The sequence below is a fragment of the Rhopalosiphum maidis genome, chromosome 3, assembly GCF_003676215.2.
Source record: "Rhopalosiphum maidis isolate BTI-1 chromosome 3, ASM367621v3, whole genome shotgun sequence".
Lineage (NCBI taxonomy): Eukaryota > Metazoa > Arthropoda > Insecta > Hemiptera > Aphididae > Rhopalosiphum > Rhopalosiphum maidis.
The window spans coordinates 41,446,665-41,474,470 of NC_040879.1; the positions used below are offsets into that span (position 1 = coordinate 41,446,665).

Sequence of the window (27,806 nt, forward strand, 5' to 3'; positions counted from 1 at the left end):
AATTGTTATTAAACCATATACCAATGTATTATATATTATAACTATATATTATTTAAAATAGAAATAACTCATATAAAGTAATAAAAATAATTAATCTAAATTAAGTTTAAAAAAATTATAAAAATGGTTGACATCATTTTGAAGAACAAATAACAATTTAATTTTTTTAAATTGTATTGTTTAAGTTAAAAACCTTATGGTACCTATTATTAAGGTTTTTTTAAATTATTAATTTTATTAATAAAATAAATATTTATAATTTAATCAAATTAATTAATGCATAAACTATTAAAGAAATAAAGGCTGAGAGAATATTAATTTTTACAAAATATATAGGTATTAATGGTATTATATAGATTACATTAATTAATAATGATACGTTATACTTCATAATATTTTATTATAATATTAATTAATTGAATTTTTAAGTACTTTATTACTATATAAGAACATAAGTAATTACTAAAAAAAAATACATAAAAAAATTAAAATAACTATATAATAAAAAATAATAAGATAGTACATAAATCTATTAAATATACCTAATGACTAATATGTATTCAAATAATTTTTGTAGTATTTTTTAGAAAGTTTATCCATTCAAAATGGTTGCTTTTGAAAATGCTCTAAATGAAGGTAAAAAAAAATGCATTTATTAAAAAGAGGAAATTAGAGATTGATCCATCAGAAAATATAAAAAAAGAATCTATACAAACTACTATTGACAACTATGGGAATAATCCTAATAAGTATTATAAAGTAAACAAAAAAAATTCAGATGAACTTGTGATAAAATTTGTTATTAGTGAAACCCAGCCTTTAACTATAGTTGATAAACCATCATTTGTGAGTTTGGTGCATCTAGGCCTATAAGCAATTCAAACGGAGAGGAAGATGATGACAAAAATAAAAATGAAGATATTGAGATTATAAATTTGTTTGATATTTTAGAAAACAATACTTATGAACAAAAAAACTCATTTATTCAATTGCCTCTACATTTTAGATGTGCTAGTCATACACTAGACTTGATAGCTAAAAATGATGTTGACAAAATGGTACAGAGTTCAGACACTACTTTTAAAAATTGTTATAGGAAAGCACTGGGCAAGTGTTCTTCGTTATGGACAAAACAAAATATGTCAAATTTAGTTGCAGAAAAAATTTATAATGCACTTGAAGTTTATTTAAAAACTCCAAACAAAACAAGATAGAACTGTACTTATGATAGCTTATTACAAATACAAAATATTTTGATAAACTCTAATGAACAATATAATGGATTTTTGTGAAATACAATTAATTCAAGAATATTGTGAAGTAATGACCCCTCTTGCTGAATCTCTGGACTTCTTACAAGGAGAAGAATCAATGTTCATGGGTTACTTATTGCCTACACTTTATGCATTGGATAAGAAATAAATTATTTTATAACAAAAAAGTATGAAATTTTGTTGTCCACTTATTAAAACAGTAAGAACTTCAATTCAAACTCGATTTAGTTCTATATGGGAAAAAAGAACTAGTATTAGTAATATGTTTGTTACCACGCTTTAAATTAGTATGGCTTTATGGTGTCAAACATTTCATGGCTAAGTCCTGGTTAAGATCTTACTTTGAAAATTTGAATTATACTCCTAATTCTGAAGCCAGTGAAACTTAATCTCCATTATGTACAAAAGGTACAGATACATTTAAAGACAATTTTTTCTGTTTACCAGCAGACAACAATTCAGTTACAAGTTCTAGTATTGAAGAGTTAGAGTCATATTTAAAAGGCCAATCAAAAGAGTTATCTGTGTTGTTATTATATCCAACAGTACTAACAGCATTTTTAAAATTTAACACACCTTTTCCGTATAGTGCTCCTGTCGAGCGACTATTCTCAACAGGTTCTAATGTGATGACTCAAAAAACAATACAAATTGAGTGACTTGAAAAGTTAGTGCTATTAAAACAAAACAAAGTGTACTATCTATTTATATTCATAACATATTAATATTTTATATTGTTTATACTAATCATACTTCAAAGTTCAGATGCATATTATATTATTATGTTAGATATTAGATTTATAGATGTATTGTTCTTAAGTTAATTATTTAATATTGTTTATTTTATAAGTTATAATGTTATACTATTTATACTTAAAATTTGAAAGTACCTACAGGAAAATCAAATAAAGTAAAGTCAAATTAAATCTACCTATAATCTATATTATTAATTATTATACATTTTTATTATTATATATATTAATTCAATTGTTTAGTACTCAGTTCCTGTTTAGTTTCATTTTTTAAGTTATAATTAATTTATTGACCAAACATCTTAAATAAAAAGGTAATATTCTAGAACCGCTAGATTAGGTAAGTAAACGAAAAATGGAACAGTAATTGGAACGAGTTCCTATTATAGAGGAACTGAATTTGAAGTAAGTTCCTTCTTTGAATAAGGAACGAGTTCATATATTAGGAACTGAACGAAGAACGGAACGAGATCAATTTAAAAAGGAACTTTCCCAACACTGTGTAAAACTTGTTTCTTTGGCTAATACTTAATTTTATTTCAGACATATTTCATTAAACACTAAAACATGGATGGAAGATTATGCAAGTCAAAGTATAAGTAGGCACCTACTGATAATATTATCATTGGGAAAACTTTTTCAGGTAAGAAGATAAAATAATTTTAAAATATTAACAAATAAATCGATACTATGCATTAAACTAACATAAATTATAGCAATTTCAACGTATGTCATTGCAATGGACGTCAACGTATTTAATATGTGAGGGCCTTAACACTAACGGAGTTTCCAAATACCGATTACAGGTAAAAGAATAAAATTGGCGGATTTCATATTAGACCGTTTCATTATTTTGTTATCTAACCGGTAGCTTAGATAACATTCTGGTGGAGCTTACAAACACCTTTAGTATTAGCAAAATGATGGCGTACAGGAATCATAACGAATTAAGGTTAGTAATATATCGTATGGTTCCGAAAAGTCTGATGGATAATGGCTAAAAGTACCGGGCAATACGTCGACGATATTCGTTACCTATCATCGTACATAATAAAAATACATAATATGTTACCTGCTGTTCTTATGGCATTCAACAGTTCGTTGATATCGGACCTTTGACTCTTTACGGAATTGTGGTAAGCGATTGACAAGTCCCTCGCGAATGACAAGGTTTGTATCATTTCATCCCACAGAGCTAATTGTACTAATTCCTTGGTTTTTTTATTTTCCATATCGAACAGCAATAATCGTACAATTTTTAAACTGGAGAAAAACAATTTCGATGAAACCTGTGTTGAAATGTCTCGATGAGCGTTCGATAAACAACCGACGTTTTGCTCCAACGCCGGTCTACGAAATGTATCGTGTGAGCCCCAGTGACGTCAGTGAAAATAAATCAATAAGCCAACCGTCCATCGTAGAAAACACTGTTGACGGACATTATAATGTTATTGGTCTGGACCACAGACTGGAAACGGTGTAGCCGGTGTAGGTGAGTACTGCCTTATCGATAACACAATGACGACTCTGCTTGTAATGTGCAGCAACTGATATTAGTAGGTTTTTATATTTTGACGGCGCAGGCCCCGTTGATCAAAATGGTACCACTGGAAAGTCGGCACAGATTCTGCGACCGACCTGCTGTGGTTACCAAGGTTATCATCGAACAGGTTAAATAATTTTCACAATATCCTTACGTGCAACGCCTTCTGTTGATAATGAAACAAAAATTTTCCGGGTCTCCCGAATATGATTCAAAATACTATGGACTGTCCTTGACAAAATAAATCTAAAAATATCAACATGTAAACGCGAATACCCACAATAGTATAATTGTAACGTGTTGGTTGACTAGTATATTGACTGTCCTTGACAAAATAAATCTAAAAATATCAACATGTAAACGCGAATACCTACAATAGTATAATAGTAACGTGTTGATTGACTAGTATATTGAAAAAGAATGGGATTGGTAATTTCCTGTTTAACACATTTACAATATTTTAATTTTGACGTGTTCTATTTCCAACGTGTTAAGACTTCCCAGATAAAAATCAGTCCCCATTCCCTCTCGAAGCTTTTAATTTAACTATCTACTATGAATATAGACACTATTGTAATATATGAGAATGGGACGTTTGAGCGCATTCAATTTAACTATACTGCGGTGATATGATTTTTTTTTTTATTTTTATAATATTTTGTACTTTTATTATCATTAAGAGGACGTTATACCCGCATGTGTTGTCCCTCTCTTACTAATGTAGATCATAGCAATATTGCGTTCAGCAGAACAGATTTTATGATGTTAGATTTAATATTAGAGTACATTTACTTATTATCAAACTTAAAGGCAATAATATTATGTCATAGGCTTTTATTGATATCTTAATTTTTGAGTGAGTTATAGTTATGTAAAATATTAAAACTTTAAAATGCTCGTAATTCGGTTAAAAATTAAAATATCAATAAAAATCTATGAGATGCCCTAGATAACATTACCTTAAAGTTTGATAATAGGTAAATTGACTAATATTAAAGCTGACATCAAAAGTCTGTTCTGCTGAACACAAATTTGCTATGATCTACATTAGTAAGACAAAGACAACACATGCGGGTATAACGTCCTCTTAATAAGTACGAAATATATGAAATATTGAAATAGCAGCTCCGTGTCATCGTATTTATTAAATTTACAGATATTCGATGAGTATCAAAATCATAAACTATCAATTGGAAGTTAAAGAACAATTTTTATTTGCAGTTAATTGACCCGATAATGAAAAAATATTAAAATTTAGAACACCACTTTATCTAAGTTACTAAAACTTAAAAGATTCAAAACTTTGATAGATGGAACTTTCAAATGTCGCCTATTCTGTTTTACCAAGTTTGTGTTATTTTGCTGATGTTTTAGGGAAAGTGCATCCTGCAGCTTATGAATTACACTACATAATAAAAAGTAAAAACCGCATGAAAAATTATTTAATATGATTAATGAATTACGACCTAATCTCCATCCAACATCAGTTTCTTGTAATTTCGAACTTAACGACAATAAAAAAATTATTTTAAAATATAAATATTTTCAGATGTTATTTTCATTTAAGACTAAATTATAATGTTATATAATTACCTAACCTAGTAATAATATATTGGTTCCCTGCTGTAATAACCATAGATAATAATAATCATCTTATTAAGATACTATGATTAAAAATGACTTTGATTGTGATATTTACTTTATATTATTTTAGGTACTTTTCACTAGGTATAAATTTTTTCCGAAACATTCACGCTGGATTTCCCGCACTGAAATCGAAATGTCGTAGATTTCTAATATGTATGGTTTTCCATCAATTATTATACAATTAAATTAATAATTAATCTTCTTTTCTTTGTCCTTCACCTTTCACTCACAACTACATTAGGGCTACCCTTGTTCTAGTTGTCCTTGTCTACACCTCCATAAAGATTTGTCCTGACCTCTTCATTACTCACACTGGCTATTTTCATGTCATTCTCAATTCTGTCGATCTATCTATTCTTTAGTATTTTATTTCTACCTCTCTACATTAATTTCATTTATAAATATATGAGTGGAAAATTTGATTCTAATTTATATAATATAATTTATATTTGTTACGTAAATGATAAAGCTTATTAAATAGAATTATATTTCGGGCTTTAAGCTTTAAATTGTTTGGCCTTATTCCGTTAATAATTGAGACACTCTTTTTAACACAAAAAATTAGTTTTTCCAGTGCCATTAGAATATAGTATAAGAATTAATAAATTATTAGTAGTTCCTTCTAAGAAAATTTATTCATGCTACTTATTACTTGAATTGGTTTTTTGTCGATTTTGAATACGATTTTATAATATTAATGTATATACCTTCGAATGGACGCATCACCAGCACATATAACTAAATGACAAACAAATATTAAGTTAGATAAGGCAAGATTTAAAAATATGAAGACCCTGAGTCCCATAGATCCTTATTATTATTATTTTTTCGGTGCAAGTGATTTTAATATAATAATAATATATTCAATTTTACGTACTGCAAAAAAATATTTTAATCTAAAATATGGTTTGAAACGATTTAATTAAACTAAAATAATTAACACGTTGGTTGACATAAGATCGCCGGCGATCATTTTATGAAAATATATTTTATGACTTCCGGCGGTCATATAATTGATTAACTACACGTCGATACGCACCGTATGACCGCGGGCTATCAAAATGATGACGTATATTATTTTTTTTATAAATTTTAAATTTGGCGCTTGGTTTATTATAACGTGTATAAGCATGGCGTAGAAAAATAAATACATTTTAAGTAGTAAGTAGTAAGTTCTATTTATTTATTACCTTTAAATAGCATTTTTTCATTTGTAAGAAACTGTTAAACAATAAGTATAGCCGTATAGACTATAGACTGTACCGTATTATATGGTTATGTATTAAGCAAAATATTTTTAATTGTTTTGAATTTTGATATCTATATTAATATTTTGTACTATGTGTCTATGTGTAGTTTTTAATAAGAAACGGCCGCTGCCGCTTAAAAACGTCCAATGTAATAATAAATTATTAATAATTAATATCATTTCAAATTATAAATGATTTCTTTGCTAGTGGCCCAAAACGTATAAGCTGGCACCGGTCCACTGTGCTATATATTGTATAATAGTGGTACACCGGGCTGCCAGTCCGCTTCTAACTGTATACTATACCATATAGTTACACAAAAATACAATTTAATAATTTTTATTTCATAAAAAAAAGAATGTTAAATCAAATATCTATAAATCTTAAATATTAAAGTTTAAAACTAAATTATAGGTAATATTAAATATGTATATAATCGATTAATATCAACAAAAAAATTATATAATACAACAAAAACAGTCAATTGTATTTAAATTATACTTGGATTAGATTAATACTCTTTGATATTTCGTTAAAAAAAAAACAGATTTTTCAACTAGGTACCTATACTTTAAATTAAAATAATTTTTTTGCAGTCAACTTTAATATATTATTATTATATATTTAAATCACTTGAAAAATTTAATAACTCAGGTATTTCACTTTCAATTCTTAAAAGAGTAAGGTCTGATATACTTAGTCAAATTTGTGCCATCGAAGTTCGTAATCTGTGTTATATCAATTTCATTTTTGAAAATGATCAGTTCTCTGCAGTTGGACACCATCAAGATCTAATACATGTAGGTACAATACTGTCAATACTATTTTTGTATTAGCAAAAGTACACTGTTAATTATTTTCATCAATAAAAACATTTCCCATTACTAGTTTACGAGTTTTTACTTTAAACATTTTAAAAATAAAAACAGACTACTATGCTATCTGATATAATTTGTATTTTTGTAATTTTCACTAATTTTGTCAAGATTCTAACTCAAAAACGGGAAATTTTACACATAATCAGTTTTTGACAAAATCGATTTTTTTTATTTTGCTGTAATTCAAAAACGAATCATTTTAAATACTTTAAATTTTCAATTTTTCTAAGTTTTTTTTTTTTTTGAAATGATTGTAAAAAAAAATTGGCTATCCAAAAAATTTTTAAAATTTAATACAAGGTTTATTATAAGTTGTACTTATTGTAGTGCAAAAAAATCGTTAATCACAAATTTTTTTTAGAAGCATTTAAAGTTCAAATGTTTACGAAATATCAAAATCGCGAAAATTTGCAAGGAATTTTGAAGTTGAAAATTCGTAAAATTTTTGTGATTTAAATCTAAGGTTATAAAACTCAATACAAGGTTATCCAAAAGTTTTCCTTCATGTAACTGTAAAAAAAAATTCCAGAGTCAATATAGAAAAGATTTTATGAGTTTATGAAATTTATTTTTTACGAAATCGAGTAAAATAACGATATATTACAATTTAATTATAGGTAATAATATAATATATCTTACTGATTATCCTATACTGACAAATCATCTCCGTTCAGAATCGTTTTTCGTTTACAAATATACATTGATACCTGTTATTGCATTCAAATTGAACACATACATTGTAGTGACCTACTCTCCATCTCTACTATATAGCAGAGCGATATCCACTTGCCCACCTTTTTCATTTTTTAAGTTACACAAAATACAAAAAAAAAACCGTTTTTCTTCAAAACTGCTAATTTGCGTAAAGTTTCCGTTTTTCTTCAATTTTTTGTTTATTTCACGATATTATACAAAAATAATGAACATTTTTGAATTACAACAAAATCAATTTTGCCAAAATACATATTTTTATTGACGAAATTTTTGAAAAAAATCTACGTATTATTCGTGGTTAAAGCATACAATTTGGGTTTTGCTATGATCTAATTACTTGTTAAAACTTTGACTAGCTGATATTTTGAAAATTTAGAAAACTAAATTGCATAATAAACAATTTTTTTGAGTTTTGAATTTTTTTAAATTTTTCGAAACATGCCATCCAGTTAGAATTGTTTACCAATTGTTATAGAAAAAAAATGAGATTTAAAAATATTATGATTTTCCACAGAAATACTAATCCCTTATGTTTACACGTGACGAGCACTCGACTAAACACTGTTCAGAGCGAACTCGGGGAATTAGCACTCGACCCATTTATCGAACGAGTAAAATGAGTGAGCGAGTACGTTTAGAACCATTTCAAGAGTGTTACGGGACTTCTGATTTCTGGTATACATACTGTAGTGCTGACTGCTGTATAGTTATAGTATGTAACATTAGTGTACATTTAGTTTACGACGTTCATGCACACTAAACACTAATGATTGACGATGATTTACTAATCATTATGCACGCACATAACATATACATATTACATATTACACAACGACATTGACATCGGACACAATTAAAAATTACACTTGCAATCGCTATTCTCCCTATTCCCTCATTCGTGTTCACCTTAGATCGTGACAATCGTGTAGAAGAACAACTGTACAAGTATATTGTATTTATTATACAAACATATGTTGGATCTTGTATACTTGTATTTTGTATATGTCCTAAAGACTAAAGTGTTCATCGCGAATAACACATTTTTAAAACATTTTGATTCGTATTTCGTGCCATTCGTTTTGTTTATTTGTTCACGAACTTTGGTTGATAACGTGGATTTTTGATAAGTCACATGATGCTGATACACCTTATCACACATCGTATTCGATTATTAGGAAGGATGGTAGGTATTCACTATTAATATTTAATTCCATCGTCGATTATTATCATATTAATTTCGCATCAATAATTTTTTGTTTTTATAAAATAAATAAATAACGCGACATTAGTGGCGTGTGTATTCGTAATCGTAAATAATCCGTTACTGTAACCATCCATCAAGTGTGTTTACAGTAGTTGAGTTCACAGTGTTTTCATCGGTTCGCAGAGCAACCGTTGAGTTATCCATTGCTAATTAAAATGTCCTACCAACGCATACACATTGAAAAATATTCTTAGACGTTACCTCGATTATTTGCTCAAATTGGTGTAGAATTTTATTCTCTAATTGGTGTCAAACAAACTGTCACAATGATTTCTGAAGGGACGCATTATATAAAACGGTAAGGTCTATATTACTATTGTTTTATATCTATACTCCCATATATGCTTAACTTTTACCTATTTGTCTAGTATTTTATTGGTTTTTCTTAATACAAGTTACATAAACTATTTTGATACTTTTCAGTAGACCTTGAAATTTTTCTTAAAAATTATTCTAATTTTTGATTCAAAGTATTCATATTCAAATTATCTGTAATATATTTGTTTTTATAAAATAATATTCCTATTATCAAAACCAACTGTTACTGGTTTACACACTAAATAGGTAGGTACTTATTTGTTATGAGTAGTTTATTGGCAACATCAATGTACTTGCATTGAAAGTATTCCTGTTGGTTGACATATTTTTCAATTAACATGGTTTTTATATTAATTAGGTACTATTATATGGAATCTAAATAAAATGATATGCATTTACATTACTAAGAGATTTACAATAACCACTATAAACCGATTTTAATTGCATTTAAGATTTAGCGTATTATTATATTATATTATATTATGTGTTACTATACTATAGTTATAATCAGATTTTTAAGTAAATTTAACTTTATTGGTAAATTATGTTAAATACCTACATAGATAATTACGTTTATAATTTATTAGTTGCAAACTTTATTCACCAATTACAAAGTCAAAATTAGTCTTTATTAATTACTATGTATTGTTTGAAAGGGTAAAATAATATCTTTTAAAACTAAGTAGACAGTAATATTTTTAATGTGTTCATTGATAATACTTGAGAATAAGTATTGTATGTTAAACAATTTTCCTGTATAATTTTGGAATTTTATTTAAGATTTAGATTTAGGCTGTTTATTGAAACGATGCATAACAATAATATATGTAACAAAATTATTTTTATTTTATGTATTAGGTGTATTTATAGGCAATTGTTACGCATTAGAGTGAATTTTATTTCATTAATCATGTTAAATAATCATTACAAATTAAAATTATTTATAAACATCTAGCTCCCTAATTAATTTAATCTTATGTGCACTAATAATTACATATAAATGTGCTAATGATTAACTAAAATTACTTGTGAATTGTCATTATTATCAGCAAATATTATAAGTTACCTGACATAAAATATTAAAATATTAAATATAATAATCAGCTTTTCTTTAAATGTCTTAACAACAAATTGATTTTAATATTATTACATTTATTTCACAGAAGAGTTAGATCTGGAGCTGTAGATGCACATCCAACAGAACCTGCTATTGTTGTAAATTATGAATTAGACGCATTTGTCCTTGGTGAAAATGGAGAACCTGTAATAGGCGATCATAAGGTAATATTTCTTAATCTTTATTTTAATTTTAATTAAAAGTGGATCTATAAATGTTTTAAAAAATTAAAACAACTATTTAAGTGTTTTTAAAATGTTTATAAAATTGTTTCTTTAGATGTCTGTTTAAGAATATCATTTTTAGCAGTCTTGATAACAATTTAACTAGACTAAGCAATATTTACTTAGTAATTTAAAAAATCTTATTGAATAAACTTCTTCACTAATAACAACACTGAATTAAACAAAAAAGATTTCTGCTAACATTTACTATTTCTGGTTTCTCACTAAAATTTATGGATGTGATATAAGTAGGCGTTCATAATGGAAGAAATACAATATTATAATACAAGTAACAGTTTTTATATTAAATATAAAACGAGGTTGAAAATTGAACATATTTAAAAAGAAAAATTATAAACATTTATGGTATGAATGAATCATTTATATAATAAAGATTATTATTAAAAGAAGATACATTCATTTTTAGTGTTATACAAATTTTGTAAAATATAAAAAATTAAAACATAATATTTATAGTGTACCTGTTTACAACTTAATTAAAAATTGTAAACATTTTTTTTTCATAGGAATGTCAAAAAGTAATACATTTAAAAAGTTTGAATAGTAACACAGATTGTAGAGCATTAGCAAAAGAAGTAATACATAAATGTAACCTAATACATGAAACAAAACTATATGATGTAGAACATTTAATTTATTATTTACAAACTCGTTCGACTGCAAGTAATAAAATAAATACAAATAACATAAATTATTTTTTCATACCTAAAATGAATTATTTAATTATAGATAATAAAATTAAAGAAGAAAAAAATCAATTGGGATTAGAAAGTAGTCCGTCTAGTATATATCACATATGTGGCTTAATGCCCGAAGATAAAGCAAGTTTAGCTAAAATTGATGAATATATTGAAATGTTATATGATGATATGCCTCAAAAAGTACGTGGCTCTGGATTCATACTAAAAGTAACCTGTGATAAAGATAACCTTGAAGAACTTTCATCATCAGGTATTATAATTTACAATTAATTAATTCTTTAATAATATTTGATCATACACAAAATTTATCAAGCTACTAGAATTTTTTTTTAATTCTTCAAATCTTTATAATATAGTTAATAATATATAATTTAATTTATTAAAAATGATTCTCCAATGTTTTTATAGAGCCGACCATGAGTGCTTTAGCAAGAGTTCTCCGAGAAGAATATCGCAAGAGTTTTGAACTGAGTTCAAATATAATAAATATATTTCTTTGTTTTTCTGCATATAAAATATTTCATAAGATGCTTATTGACCACAAAGTTAGTGTTTATTCTATTAATATAATTAAAAAAATTATAAATATTATTTGTTATTCATTAATATTTATATTTTTTTTATTTCTTAGATTTGTTTGCTCTGTGTGGAAGTGTTAGAGTATGAATTGAATCGTTATGATAAGCTTAAAAGTCAAATAGTAAGTGCTCCTCGTGAAACCAAACAATCAAAAGTACCAACACCTTCAAAATTGCCTGTTCCTCGAAGTGCTCCTATAACATCTAAAATTATTCGAAGCCAAATACCTATAAGTGCTAGTACTAATAGTGACAGTCGAAGACATTCAGCATCTTTTGAAAACGTAAAACAAACTGTAAAAGGTATAATATTATTATTTTTTGAATATTTATAAGTCTGCTTTATGTACATACTATTGTATTGTTTATTTTTTCTGTTAAGATAAGACACAAAAATCTTTGGATACAAATAGTATAAAAACAGGAATATCAGCAAGAAGCCCAGATGAATTAGCAATACATCAGCTGAGAAGAAATTTATTTAAATTAGGGAAAAATCAGGATCAAGCGTTAAAAGGTTTGTTATATTTTATGTTATTAATTTATTTTATAACATTTTCAAATTTTTATTCAATATTTATTTTAATTATTATGAATCTACAGGTAGAGAACAACTTGGAAAATTTTTGAAATCATAAAGATTTAAATAACTATACATACAAAATTTCACATGATTTTTTTTTTTATATGCAATATTGCTATTTAATTTTCTTGCTCTTATTATAGATTATACTTTATTATTTAAAAGCAAAGAGATTTATTTACCATTAAAATAATGATTTTAAAATTTATGAATATTTGAAGTTATTCTTTATAATTGATAAGTATAGTATAGTTATAGTACTTTAAAAATATTTCTCATTTTTTTTTTAAACTATTGTTGTTATTTACTATAATTTAGTTAAAAAATAGATTTTTGATAATTGATAATGCTGTCGTCATTTAAAAAATATAATGTTTATACATATTTTTTAGTATGGCAATGTTGAAATTTAAACCAAGCAGGATTGTGTATACAAAAATTAAATTTTTCATTATTTATAAATGATAAATGATTTTAAAAATACATAATTATGAAATTATTGTAATATTGAAATTACATAATTTCACAATTTTAAGGAATTGCCAATAAATTATTTAACAGGTAGATTTGGTTACAATGTAACTAAATCTACCTGTTAAATAAATATTTTTATGAGTTTGTTTTATGTATTATATTTTATATTGGAATATATTGATGTATTGTTTACTAATTTTATATTTTATCACTATTCAATATCCAAAATAAATTAAATTTTATATTTGACTTATTATTTATTGCTTTTTACTTAAATTGTATTAGGTGCTGTTGAACTAATATACAACTTAACAATTGACAAAACTATGGAAGAAAAAGTTGTTCGCAAAGGCATTATAAAGTTATTATGTCTTTTATTGGATAGAACAAGTACTGATTTACTCTTAATGAGTATTAAATTATTAATTCAACTATCAGTTTATAAAGAACATGTAGATAAAATGGTAAGTCTAATTTGATCATAAACATTTTTATAAAAAAAAAAAAATAGATTATAATATGTATTATATTCGTTTATTTATTATACAATTATAATTATGATGATAATTTAAATAAATATTATATTATGTAAAATTTAATTGAAAATGTCTAAATGTTAAGATTTAAAGTAGTTTTTTATTATTGTTACCAGTTTTAATAATAAAATATTACAAATTTAAATGAAATGTTTAAATTTATATTTCAGAAAAAATATTCAATTGTTGAAAAATTACCCAAAATGTTCATGATGAAGAATCCCAGTTTGGAAAATTATACTATTAAGTTATTATACAATTTATCATTCGATGTAACACTTAGTGATGAAATTTTAAAAGTTGGACTTTTACCAAAGATAACAGAATTAATAGGTGAAATTAATAAATAAACACTATATTTAACTTTTTATTATTTATTCTAAACATCTATATTAATATGGTTAAGTTTATAAATTAAATTTATTTTTCAACATTTGTGAATACTGTATAAATACGTTTTATTATATAACAATATACACAATTTTAGGCACAGAAGAAAATAGTGAATTGGTATGCAGGCTATGTTATCATTGTAGCATGGACGATCGTTCTCGAGCTTTGTTTTCTCATACAAATTGCTTATCCAAGGTGAATTCAAATTAGTTTATAGTTTGTACATGTTGTAATAAAATTGTTTATTGGTATTTCAGATTGCAGATTTATTATTAACATTTAATCAGTACAATTTAATATTAGCAGCATTATGTACAAATTTAACTTTAAATGAACGAAATTCACAACTTTTAATTGCAAAACAAGGTTTGAAACCTTTTGTTCAGTTAGCTATTGATACACCAGATTTAATGTATTTTAAAATCCTACATAATATGTCTAGTCATGAGTCTTTAAAACCTCAATTTGTAGTATGTATTATTGTATTAATTTTATTATTATATCATAGATATGTTATAAAAAGAATAGCAGTAGCCCATGTTTTGTATGAAAACAATCATTTTCTGATCTAAACTGTGTATTCTGTTAAAAAAAATTGCTTATCCAACAAAGAAAATTAGTAACTGATATCATATTTGTATTTAAGTTTTTGTAAATTGTGTATTTTAGTAGAAATTTTAAATTATATTTATAACCTAATGTAAATATTTTGAATATACATTTATGTTCATTGCAATACTTAGTAAATTGCTTCAAAAAAATTATCTAGAAAATAAAGTAGTATTTTTCTAATACAAGTATTAATATCATTCATGATATAATAGTTGCATACAATGCCAACAATTTAAGTAAAATTAAACTTATTTATCAACAAATAGTACAGTGATATTCACAATTATATGTGTATTTTTAATCAAAAAGCTGCTGCCATTCTATTCTTCATGAACTAGATAATAATAATTAGTAATTATTAATTTTGATTGTTAATTAATTATATAGGAACTTATTGGACATTTTGCACATTTAGTTACTATATTAAAAGATATTGAATGCATAATCGAATGTGTTGGAATTATTGCCAATGTAAATGTTCCAGAAGTAGATTTTAAAGAACTTTTGGAGTCAAATAATTTAATTTCATGGATGGTACAATTTGTAAATAATGGTATAGTATTTTTTTCATTATTATATATTCTTTAAATTATTTAATCTCTATTGATTTATACTTGAAATTTTAATATTAATAATATTTAGTTGTATGTAGTATAACTGAAATTGTAGCTTTTAAGTTATACCCTGATGGCCTATAAATAAAAAAATTTATTTAGTCAAAACAAATAAAAAATAAAAAATATTTTAGTATGTTTAATTTTATTATAATAAATATCTGTACTATTTATTATACTATTCTGTTTATTTCAAAATAATTACAATTACTTTAACTCATTGCAATATAATAAATATCTTATAAATCATCATGATGAAATATTGAATTTTATTTTTAGCATGTAAACCAAATCAAACAGTAACAGATGCAAGATTACTGATAGAAGTTATAAAACTCTTGGGAACAGTATCAAAGGATGAAAACTGTGGTGAATTACTTTATGAACATGGAACAATTCAACAAGTTATCAATTTATTAAAAAGTAAGAATTTAATAATCAGATTATAGACATAAGTATCATATTAATTGGGAACACTTAATTTATAAGCTACTTTATATTTGTCTATTTTTATTATTTTTTTTTTTATTTTAAAAGTTTTTATAACTAATTGTACAATTTTATTGTCATATTATATATAATAGTAATGGTCATAAAATGAACATCTCTATGGAGCTTTACTTTATTACTAAAACATAAATATATTTTAATTATCTACAATGTTTTTTGCTGTAAAATTAAAGAAATTTTAAACCATTTTGTTGATTTTGTTATATAATTAACAACACTTATTTTTTATTATTAAAGAAATAAAAAAATACTTGAATTGCCAATAATTTATACAAAAAAAAATATAGGCCCATTAGATGTCCATAGGTTTCCTTATTATACATTTTAATTGTATTGTTAAATTTTTGATTGTAGACTCTAGGTAGTTATGAATTTAATGATGTTCATGATTGATTGAGGGTGGTTGTTATTTGTTAAATATTGTTGATTGGAAAGTTGTGTTTTATTTTGGTGTTGGTACATATTTGGCATCCTGTGAATATGTGTTTTGTAGTGACTTGTATTTTTTTTTCTGAATTATGAAAAGTATTTTTATTGTTGACTTCTCAAAGTATCAACTAGATCTAATTTACAATCAGAAACTTTGCTCAAAGTTGAAGAATCAAAGCATATTTTTCTTCAATAGAATATTTACATAAGTAAAAAAATTAAATAAATACATTCATTACTTTGCTCAGAGGTTAAAGTTGTGTAATTTGTATTCATATTTACAATGTAAATATTTAGTAAATTTAGTTAAAAAGTTATACATCATATTATTCAAATATGTAATAAAATAATGATTATAAATAACGACTAATAAATAATTAATAACACTATGCAAATACTTAATCTAAATATTTTATTCTATTTATTTACTTTTTACAGATCAAAAGGGTGATGATGAATTGGCTATACAAATTATGTACCTTCTATATCAACTTATGTGTCATCCAATAACTGGAGATTACATTATACAAAATACAGGTATTTAAAATACAATTCAGTTAATTATGTGTAGTAATGTATTTTCTAAATATTTGAAAAGTTATGCATATAACTAAGATTAAACAATGATTAAATTGTTTCATCGTGTTGGTTTCAACATCATACCCGCATGTGTTGTCTCTCTGTCTTACAAACGTAAAACATAGTAAATTTGCGTTCAGCAAAATCAATTTTATGCTGTTAGATATTTTAATACTAAAGTCAATTTACCTATTATCAAACTTAAAGGTAATAATATTATCTAGGGAATCTCATAGGCTTTTATTGATATCTTAATTTTTAAGCGAGTTACAAGCATTTTAAAGTTTTAATATTTTACATAACTATAACTCACTTAAAAATTAAAATATCAATAAAAGCCTATAAGATGCCCTAGATAATATTTTATTGATAATAGGTAAATTGACTCTAATATTAAATCTAATAGCATAAAATTGATTCTGCTGAATGCAAATGTATTATGTTTTACTTTGTAAGACAGAGACAACACATGCGAGTATAACGTTCTCTGAAGGACATTATAAAAACCAGCAAAAAAGTACTTATCATTTAACCAGTGCAGAATAACATAGATTTGAATTGTACTTTAACAATTACTTTTTTGATAACAGAATTTTTATCTAAATAAGCCAAAAGTTTTTTTTATATTTTAAATATAGTTTTAACTCCAAGTTAATTATTTTAACTATCTGAAGATATTGTTGATGGGCTTTGCCCTGATCCTGTTCATTATATTATTGCAATATTCTCCAATTATTGAGTAATAAATAGAACAATATTTATTACACTGTGCAATAAAATTATACACATAATTAAAAAAAAAAATAAATAAATAAATTTATATTATTATCTTGTATCTATTAATTTTACAAGTTCATCCCAAAATTGAAATTAGATTCTTATAAAAATGTTACTTAATACATGATATAAGTTACAAATGTAAATATTAGCAATTTAATAATTATGTATTTTTGATATGTATGCATTTTAAATTATATTAATTATAGTACTTCTAAGCTATAATCATAGTTTTGAGGATTATTATTGGTAATACATAATATAATCACTGAATTATTGAGAAATCGAATTAAAATGTCATACTTATAATTAAACTAAAATTAATTTTACCATTAATGTTTTCTAATGAATATTTCGAAATATTGTTTTTAATTTATCAATTATCCATGTTTATTTATTATTGTTAATATTATAATTAATATATTACTGTTGTATTAGTTGTGAATCTTGTATTATCATGATATTTTGTATAGTGAGATATTTTTACTCCTCAGTAATTGTTTACAATAGTCTATACTCCATAATTACAGATTTAACTAATATTAGTAAGTTATGTAATTTATTTTATGTGTCAACTAATAATTAATAAGTATTAATTTGTAATAAACTGAACTAGATTTTATTGAAACATTTAAGTTTTATATTATTTCATTAAATAGTTACAAAAGTCAAAAATATAGTATCACTTTTAATTAATAATGCTTTAATATATTTATATTCTATTTTCAGAATGTCCAATTTATATAATTGGTTTAATGCATGATCCAAACATTCGAGTTCGTAAAATGAGTAACTACTGTCTTGATATTATTAAGGTATTATTTATATATTAGATTTATTAGCTATTAGGACTACTTAAAGAACTAAATTAATTTTTATTACAAAAAAACAAAATAAGTTTTCTTATGTTAAAAAGAAAACTGTTATTATTACTTCTGAATTATGTAATGTTAAATAAATTATTAATCCTTATTTTTTTCCAATTATGTTTAATTATTTAGCATTTTGATTTATGTTTTATTATTTTATATTCAAGATTTTGCTGAAAATAATATAGCCCAATGTAAGAATAAAAAAATAAAATATTGATCAGTACATAAAAATGATCATCAATAATCAATAAACTATAGTTAGTTTTTGAATATATTTAAACGAACAAATTATTTTTCTTGCATTTATTACCTATACATGTATACTTCAAAATAAATAAAAATATATGTTTAACATGTTTATATAATTTTAAATGATTATCTTTTGCTATTTTTAAGGAATTTGATGAAACGTGGACCAAAAAAATAAGGGCTGCTAAGTTTTGTTGGTTTAATGCCTATTGGTTAAATATGATGAAAAATGAATGTGATGTGCCATGTGCAAAACCTAAATATGACTCTAATAATGAAATAAATTTGTATAGTTATGCACATCAAGCAATATTAATGCCTGAAGATGGTAAATATATTATATACTGTTTAATGTTTACTTAATAATTTATACCAATATATATTTTGTAGATTTTATGTATGATAAAGATGATAATATTGAAATAATGTCAACAAAATCACACACTAATAGTAGTCGGCCAGAAAGCAGAAATCTGGAAGATAGGTTTGAAATTATGATCTTGAGAATTACAATTATTCACTAAAAATTATTGATTTTTAATAGATTTGACTACGAACTTGATGCATTCAATGAAGAGCAGTACAACATTGATAGTTATGACGATGATATTACGAGTATAGGTGGACATTTGATGCAAAAATTTACCAACAACATCATTCATTTCACAGAATAATTTTCTTTTTTAACCTTTTGTTACCACATTTCACTCTACTATATCATCTATATTAAAGTAGTTTATTACATCATAAATTAACGATATTAATCATCTAAATTTGTAGATAAATCTAAAAAGCAACTATTTAACATGTAATTTTACATTACTTATTTCAATCAATATTTAATTATATATTAAAAGAATATTTACTACCGAAAACAATAATATTCTTATTATGAATACTATAAATATTAAGATTTTAAGATCCCTGAATTAGATTTTAGGTTTTTATGAGCAAATTAGATGAAACTAGAAACTTTTTAATTTATTCTATAAACCATTGTTATAAAAATAAAATTATATATTAAATTTTAATATCATAAAAAGCAAATATGTACTTAATATTGATTGTAATTTTGTTATTGTTAACATCAGAATTATTTAAGATTGTTAAAATTTTACATCGGTTGTAATTGAATCTACTTAATTAACATACAATAACAGAAAAAAAATTAGCGAGTAAATACCACTATACATTTTCAAATACAATAGTATTATTAACCTAACCTAACCTAATCCACTTAGTCATTTTTATCATTGATCCAAACCAACTAATCATTAATATATAAATTGGAGATAAATATTATAATAAACTGGTATTATAATTATTTATAAATTTAATAGAAAGTTGTATTAGTAGTTATAGTACAAAACTCTTACTATTAAACAATATAAAAACTTTGGCAGCTCAAAAAAAGCTCAATGGCAGTGAAAAATAAAATAAAACATATTTTTCTATCTATGTTAAATAATTTAAGTGTATTAATAAGCACAGTTTCAAAACATTGTGTGACATATTCTCATTTATAATATACACATAGTATATGATAATTATTTTCATTTAAAATAAATAATATAATATCTAATTTTATTTTTATTTTTTTATGATATAATATACATGAGTTTATATTTTGTAGATCCCTTCACTGATTTAATTTTGTAGTTTTATGTTAATTTTATTATTAACCGTACCTAACCTAACACTTTTCTAATAAACTTCTTCATTCTACAAATATTTTTAATTTATATTTATATAACAGATTTATTAACACAAATGGTATTTTACTATTACAGCAAGCATTTAAAATAAAATGAATATCAAATTTTACTAGCTCATAAAATTTATTTGAAAATTCACGATCTCAGCATGAATTATTGCCCAGTCATGTTTGTATTATTATTTTAGAATACATTAATCTTTTTATATTTTTAATATTTTATCAAAATAGTAAAAATATTTTTTATTTTCTGTGTTTTACATAAGTTAATATACTAATTTTTTATATTAATACTAATTTTATTTCCGTTTTTTTTTTTAAATTGTAAAAGAAACCAAAGAAAATTTATTTTTGTTATTTTTTGTTTATTTTAATTAAAATATGAGTTAATTTAGTATTTATTTATATTAAAATGCATTCCAGCTTAAATATTCACAGTATTATTAATTATTATAATTAACTAGGTTACATACTTGTTTTGTAAACTTTTCTTGGCTAAATAGTTTTGTTTTTAATTTCTATTTACATTACTTATATAATACGATAATTGTAATTATTAATATTATTTCGGTTGATATTTCATTAATTATGATCTAGTGCCTTTCTAACATTTTTATGCTGTACAAATGTTTAAAAAAAAAATTTAACATAATAAATACCTAGTTATATAGAATGCTAGAGTATATAACATTTACATTTTTTTTTTATAAAAACGTTATTTAACTGATAAATAATGACATAACATTTTTTTTTTACTTTCTCCCAATTACATAACATTATAACTCATAATTGTTACATTTACACAGATACGCACAAAATTAGTAAACCTAAGTATAAAATGTAAGCATAATAATTGTTTTTTGCAGGCTGTTTAAATATTTAAATAAATTTGAATCTGTTTATGTAATGTATAATATGTATTTTATTATTGAATAGTGGCATAAATTTAAATTTGTGTAAGTGCTTTACATGATTTTACATTGCTTAATTTTATCTGATTTCTATCTTCTTTATTTTTCCCTTTGTATTAAAATCAAAAAACTACTATTTACGATGACGTAAAATCGTAATTTTATGGCTAATAATAAATAGGTACATAAAATATAAAATTATTTAATTACTAAATTCGGACATTTTAATTATTCATATGATCCCAATTTTTATAATATTCTGCATCATTTAAAACCTTCCTTTTATTCTAGTTAAAGCTAAACTAATTTGATTTTAGTAGTGATGAAGCACTAAAAAAATAAATTCTCAGTTACCACAATTTAAAGTTATTAGTTACTTAAGTAGGATAAATTAGCTGATACCTAGAATTTTGATACATAATTACAATCAATTATTGTAAGTATCTAATACCGATATTGAGAGTACCACACCCACACATTTTTTTATGAAAACCATACATAAAACATAAAAAAAACTCCTAGGGTAACAGTCGTAGTTATTAAAACTCCAATTAATTTATAACACCAACAAAATTTTATTTTATAGAATTATATAATTTCTGTTTTATTGTTGTAATCTTTTTATTTTTTCGAAATATTTTCGTAAAAGCTCATAAATAAATGTAACAATGTTGTTTAAATAACATTTAAGTAACTACGCATCCAATTTTTTTTTTTTTTTTTTGGTAATTACTATTATTATATATTATATATAACGCTGCTTATCATTTCCATGTTATATACCACAATCAAATATTTACCTCCATTGACTCCGCTAATATATTAAGAAAATTTTTTTCGTCACTGAATAATAAATTTATAAAAAAAATGGTCATATGTGTATTCTATTATTTGTATTAAAAAATTGTAATTATATTCTTCTTCTATGATGAACAATACAACTTTTGAATAAATACAAAAATTTAAATCAGAATCAACGAGAAAGAGTGTGACGTGACTAAAGGACTCATTGAATACAATTTTGTAGTCAGCATCTCAGTATACTTGCATATTGATGAGTACGATTAGTACGAGTATTTACGAACAATTTTGTATTTTTAAATTAAATACACCGGACTACCTATTATAAAACAGGCCTTCTAATCTCTATCTGCAGATAAGTGGGTGGATATAACGCGCACTTACCTACTTTAAACTTACACCTATAAGTTAATAGGCCATAGTTTTAGACATTATAGTTCTTTAACTATGAAATCTTATCATTTTTTTTTTTTATTCACAATAATTTTAACAAGGCATCTAAACATTGTATTTTATTAAATAAAATAATAATAATATAGGTACCAACCTATCTAATGCAATGGCGGATTTTCAACATTTTTTAGTGGGGGGCGGTAAATGCCCCTTCGGCCTTCTCAAATACGCCCTTGGATGAGTGCAGGCTCCGTGGACCCTTCACTGTAAATCTACCTCTGGCCTAATGTATTGATACTTGGGTACTTTTCATTTATTTTTTTTTAAATTTTAACCTATTATCTACAACCTATTTACTATATACTATCTAGTAGTTTTTAGATGTACATTTTTTCTCAGAAAATCCATGGCCACTCGACATTAAAAGTTAAACAACGGCAGCTTGATGTATGTTCGTTATTATACATACCTATCTGAATATTTGGAACATCCATCAGCCATCACGATGTTATGGTAATTTCGGGTAATACATTTTTAATCACAACTCACAAATAAATTTATTTCTTAGTATCAAAAAATAAATATACTTTGTAGTAGTGGCTGACTAATAAGTTCTACAATCATATACTTTTTTGAAATAAATAATAATTTATTTTCTTAAATTATTGTTTTGTTTATTTTAATATATCGGTATTCAGCAGATACCTACCTAATTTTTTTTTAATAATTTATAATTATAATTTTCAAACAAAAGAAATGTATATTAATAAACAAAATATGTATAATTAAAATAATTAAATTAAAAATGTATAAAAAGTTTTTTGTAAAGGATTAATCAATTTTTACTATTATGATATTCAAGGTTGAATACAACGTTTTTAGTAAAAGCCCAAAAAGTAGGATTTTACTTTTCAAATTGTACTGGTTATGATTAGTAAATCGGCATTTCCTATCTTTACTAGCCTGATCGATCTGAGCAGATCTATATATTCGATGGATAAAATATATTTATTTAAATTCTTATTTCATTTCGGTATGAATTTAAGTTTGATCAATGCACTCGACTGAAATCGTGGTGAGAATAGTATGTGGTGTGTCCAAGCTGCGGCGAATATTTTCAGTGTTGGTAAAAACAAATTAGATAGTTGTTATAAGAAATTATAGGAAGTTAAAACCATTGTGGTTTCCAACCTACACTATACATTCGTTTCAAAGTAGATAATTTATAATTTTCGTGTTTTATTGCTAAATATATTGTGTGTTTGTGCTTTCGAGTTTGCTACAATAAGTAGATATTCTGATTGGCATAGGAGTGTAGGTAAAAGTTGGTTAACTACAGTCGGTTACGCTGATTACTGAAAAACAGTGATTTAATCAATAAAAAACAACAACTATTTGCATATATTATGATATAGCAAATAACAATTAAATCGTCTGTTGCATTGAAAAATCCTATCTATAAAAAAAATCATCGATTTTTCTACAGTATATAACAGGAGTGGACAACTTAATGCTACTAAAGGGCCAATTTTTGAAAGTGAAAATCTAAGGGGCCAGAGAACATAGAAACAAAAAACAAAAATGGGTAGGCAAGTGGGTATCGTTCTGCTGTACATAGTAGAGTTGGAGAGTAGGTTACTATAATTGTTCTGTGTTATAATGGATGTATTAAATTTAAATGCAATGACAGGTATCATTGTATATGAAAAACGATTCTGAACGTAGATGATTTGTCAGTCTAGGAAATATTATATTATTACCTTTATTTAAATTGTAATTTATTTTTCTCAACTACTGGTGAAAGTTTCAAGTTTCTACGACTTATACTTTTTGAATAACAAAATATATTTTAAATCGTTTTAGGATATATCGCTATTTTACACAATTTAGTAAAAAATTAAATTTCATGCGCTCATAAAATGTTTTCTATATTTACACGGGAATTTTTTTTACAATTATTTGAAGAAAAAATTATGGAGAACCTTGTATTGGGTTTTTTAACCTTATGTATAAATCACAAAAAAATTATGAATTTTTAACTTCAAAATTACTTGAAAATTTATGCGATTTTGTCATATTTCGTAAACATTTGATTTTAAATGCTAACAAAATATTGTAACTAACGATTTTTGATTTTTTTTTCTGATTACGATAAATACAACTTAAATAAACATTCTATTAAATTTTAAAAATCATTTTTAATGCCAAATTTTTTTTTATCGACATTAAAAAAAAACTGAGAAAAATTGAAAATTTCAATTGTCTAGCTTAAAAAAGTCAAAATATTTTGGAATTGTAATCGTAAATAGATAACGCTAATATAAACATTTGGTGAAAATTTCAAGTATTTACAATGATTCGTTTTTAAATTACACCAAAATAATAAAAAATGGATTAAAATGGCTACCAGGCCAGTTAAAAATGGTATGCGGACCGCCAGTTGTCCATCCCTGGTATATATAACATATAATCATGAACATTCGAGAAATGTTCATGCATATAATAATCGTATGCATAGATAGAAGATAGGTATTGATTAATATCTATTATACTGTACATTTGTATCAAAGTACCAATTCAATAATTTTAAATAAAATATATATTTATTAACTGTCATTTTATCGTGTATATATTAACGATTACTATTTCAATCTATATTTGGAAATAAACAGTTTGGTTAGGAATTAAAAAAATATATAAATAATAACTATACATATCTATATTAGTAATAAAATACAAATTAGTACTTAATACTTATATAGGTTCTATTGCCTTAAAAAATCATGTTTACTTATTAATATCAATATTTTGAAATCTTAAAATTTTTAAAGGTTTTGAACTTTGGTTCTTTACAATTTTTTGTTATTTTTGTATAAGACGGTTTTAAGTTTTAAAATGCATTTTTTAAGTGCCAGCCATAGAGTGGTTATATATAGCTACTTGAAATACTTATTTGTATTATGTCATTTGTGAAAGAATATTATGAATTATGATTGATGTGCATTTCCGTTTTTTATAGAAACGCCCTACCCGCATATATTTTATTTAAGTATAAGTAGGTATAGCTCCTAAATACATTTCTATTAATTTTAGAACTAAAAAAAACGAATTACCCATATAAAGAAACCAATTTTGCATAGTCACATCATTTTTTATTTTTAAATAAAATTTAATAATATAAAATCAATATACTCGTATGTACCTATATGGCAATAAATGTTTTCCAACCTTAAGTCATGCATTTAAAAAAAATAAAAATGTTTAAAAAAACAGTTATATAATAAATTTAAATAAATAGTAAATTTTCTAGATTTTCTAATTAAAAATAATTCTAAATAATCTAAATTCACTTATAAAAAAAGTATCGTAGTGATACAATCAACCTTTTTAAAAATTATATGAATAAAAAGCTTGTATCACATTTTAAAAATTTTTCTAATAAACTTTTATTGATAACTTTAGAAAAAAAAATGGAATTTTAGGTAACACACCACTGCAATAAGCATTTCGAGTGAACTTCATCATTGTAATGGATATAATGATTTGAATTCAATGAAATATTATTGTACTCATACAATGAAAAACGATTCTGAAAGGAGACCGCCTGTCAGCTTATATTTCATTACATATATAGGATTACCTACACGTCCTACACATATTTAATATAATGTAACATAGAAAAAAAATTGGCCAATATATTTTTGATATTTTTACTATACTATTTTTTTATTACTATACAGCTTTAAGCTTAAACTTTTTTTTTAATGTTAAGCTTTTTAAAGCATATTATTTTTCTATAAACTTAAAAAAAAATAATTGAAACTGAGTATAAATTGTTATTAAATATTTGAATATCCGGTAAAAATGTAATTATCTATCTTAAACTTTTTTTATTCGCCTATAAAAATATAATAAATAAATTTATATTACATTTTCAAAGTTTTTGTAACATAAAAAGAAAAATACAAGTTTCAATAAAATCACAAAATCGATTTTTGTCAAAATGTTCCTTTTTTTCTGTTTTTATTTTGTTTTCCGGATTATTTTGAAAAATACTGAATTTTTACTTTCGACCTCATCCCCTTGTATTCACATTTAACTAAACAAATAAATACAATTTGCTATCAGGAGGTAAAGTTGAACATTAAACATATTTATATTGTTTCAAAAGGTGTTGAAGGTACCGCCAAAAAAAAAAAAAAATACATTTTAAAACTAATGCATTATTCATTGTTCATTTGTTTCTCTAAATTTTAGAGTTAAGAATATCAGAGATTATGTTATTTTAATATGCACAATTATTACATACTTATATATAACATTTACATATATATATATATTATTTATTATACATGTTGTATTTATTTAATAGTTCATTTTAATGTTCCCATTTAATAAATTAAATAAAAACTTAATTATATAATACAATACCAAAAAATTATTTCTCTCGTTAAACCAAACTATTTATCAGAATGAAAAAATATATAACATATTAGGCAGATTAGTTTTAAATGGATGAGTACTTCAATACTTACTTCTAGACATATACATAATAGTATTCTAATTAAGTATACATATTAATTACGTATGATGAAATTATTAAAAATCAGCCAATAATAATATTAAGTTTGGTTTATATTTTATGGTCTTTGTAGAAGGTTACACAGATAAATTTGTAAAAGGCTAATTTAGTATTCACTGTTGGAAATATAAATATCTATACATGTTATAACCGTGCGCCGGGTGGTACTGCACTTTGCAATAATTATTAATACCACGTAAAATACAACAATTTAATAACTGAATGTATACGTATATAAATTTGTCAAATGGTGATATATTTTAAACCTTATTGCTCTCAGACCTATACTATAATATATGTATAGTACAATGTACCTACTACATATATATATATATATATATGGGTATATATATGTGTATATGTAGGTATATACTACACGAGTGCGTCATGAATTCATTTCAAAACTATACTGCAACATATACTATAATAATATGCAATATACAAATCAAACGTGAATATTTATAATTGCAAGCAAAATAACATCATTACACATTAC

General features: G+C 24.1%; 1 protein-coding gene across 2 annotated transcripts; it reads left to right on the forward strand.

The window, feature by feature from the left end:
- Positions 1 to 3,333: 3,333 nt before the first annotated feature.
- LOC113556068 (kinesin-associated protein 3) lies at positions 3,334 to 20,419 on the forward strand. 2 transcript variants are annotated; one of them, XM_026960793.2, is made up of 18 exons: positions 3,334 to 3,518; positions 10,804 to 10,921; positions 11,509 to 11,665; positions 11,732 to 11,953; positions 12,112 to 12,248; positions 12,335 to 12,584; positions 12,664 to 12,798; positions 13,624 to 13,802; positions 14,045 to 14,207; positions 14,362 to 14,462; positions 14,525 to 14,737; positions 15,267 to 15,432; positions 15,773 to 15,916; positions 16,871 to 16,969; positions 18,518 to 18,603; positions 19,057 to 19,237; positions 19,300 to 19,393; positions 19,454 to 20,419. In XM_026960793.2, exons 1-18 carry the CDS (start codon positions 3,472 to 3,474, stop codon positions 19,581 to 19,583), a joined length of 2,622 nt encoding a protein of 873 aa, XP_026816594.1. In that variant the 5' UTR covers positions 3,334 to 3,471; the 3' UTR covers positions 19,584 to 20,419. The 2 variants fall into 2 exon arrangements, with proteins under 2 accessions (XP_026816594.1, XP_026816595.1); XM_026960794.2 differs by lacking the exon at positions 3,334 to 3,518 and adding an exon at positions 9,248 to 9,620.
- The last annotated feature ends 7,387 nt before the right edge of the window (positions 20,420 to 27,806 follow it).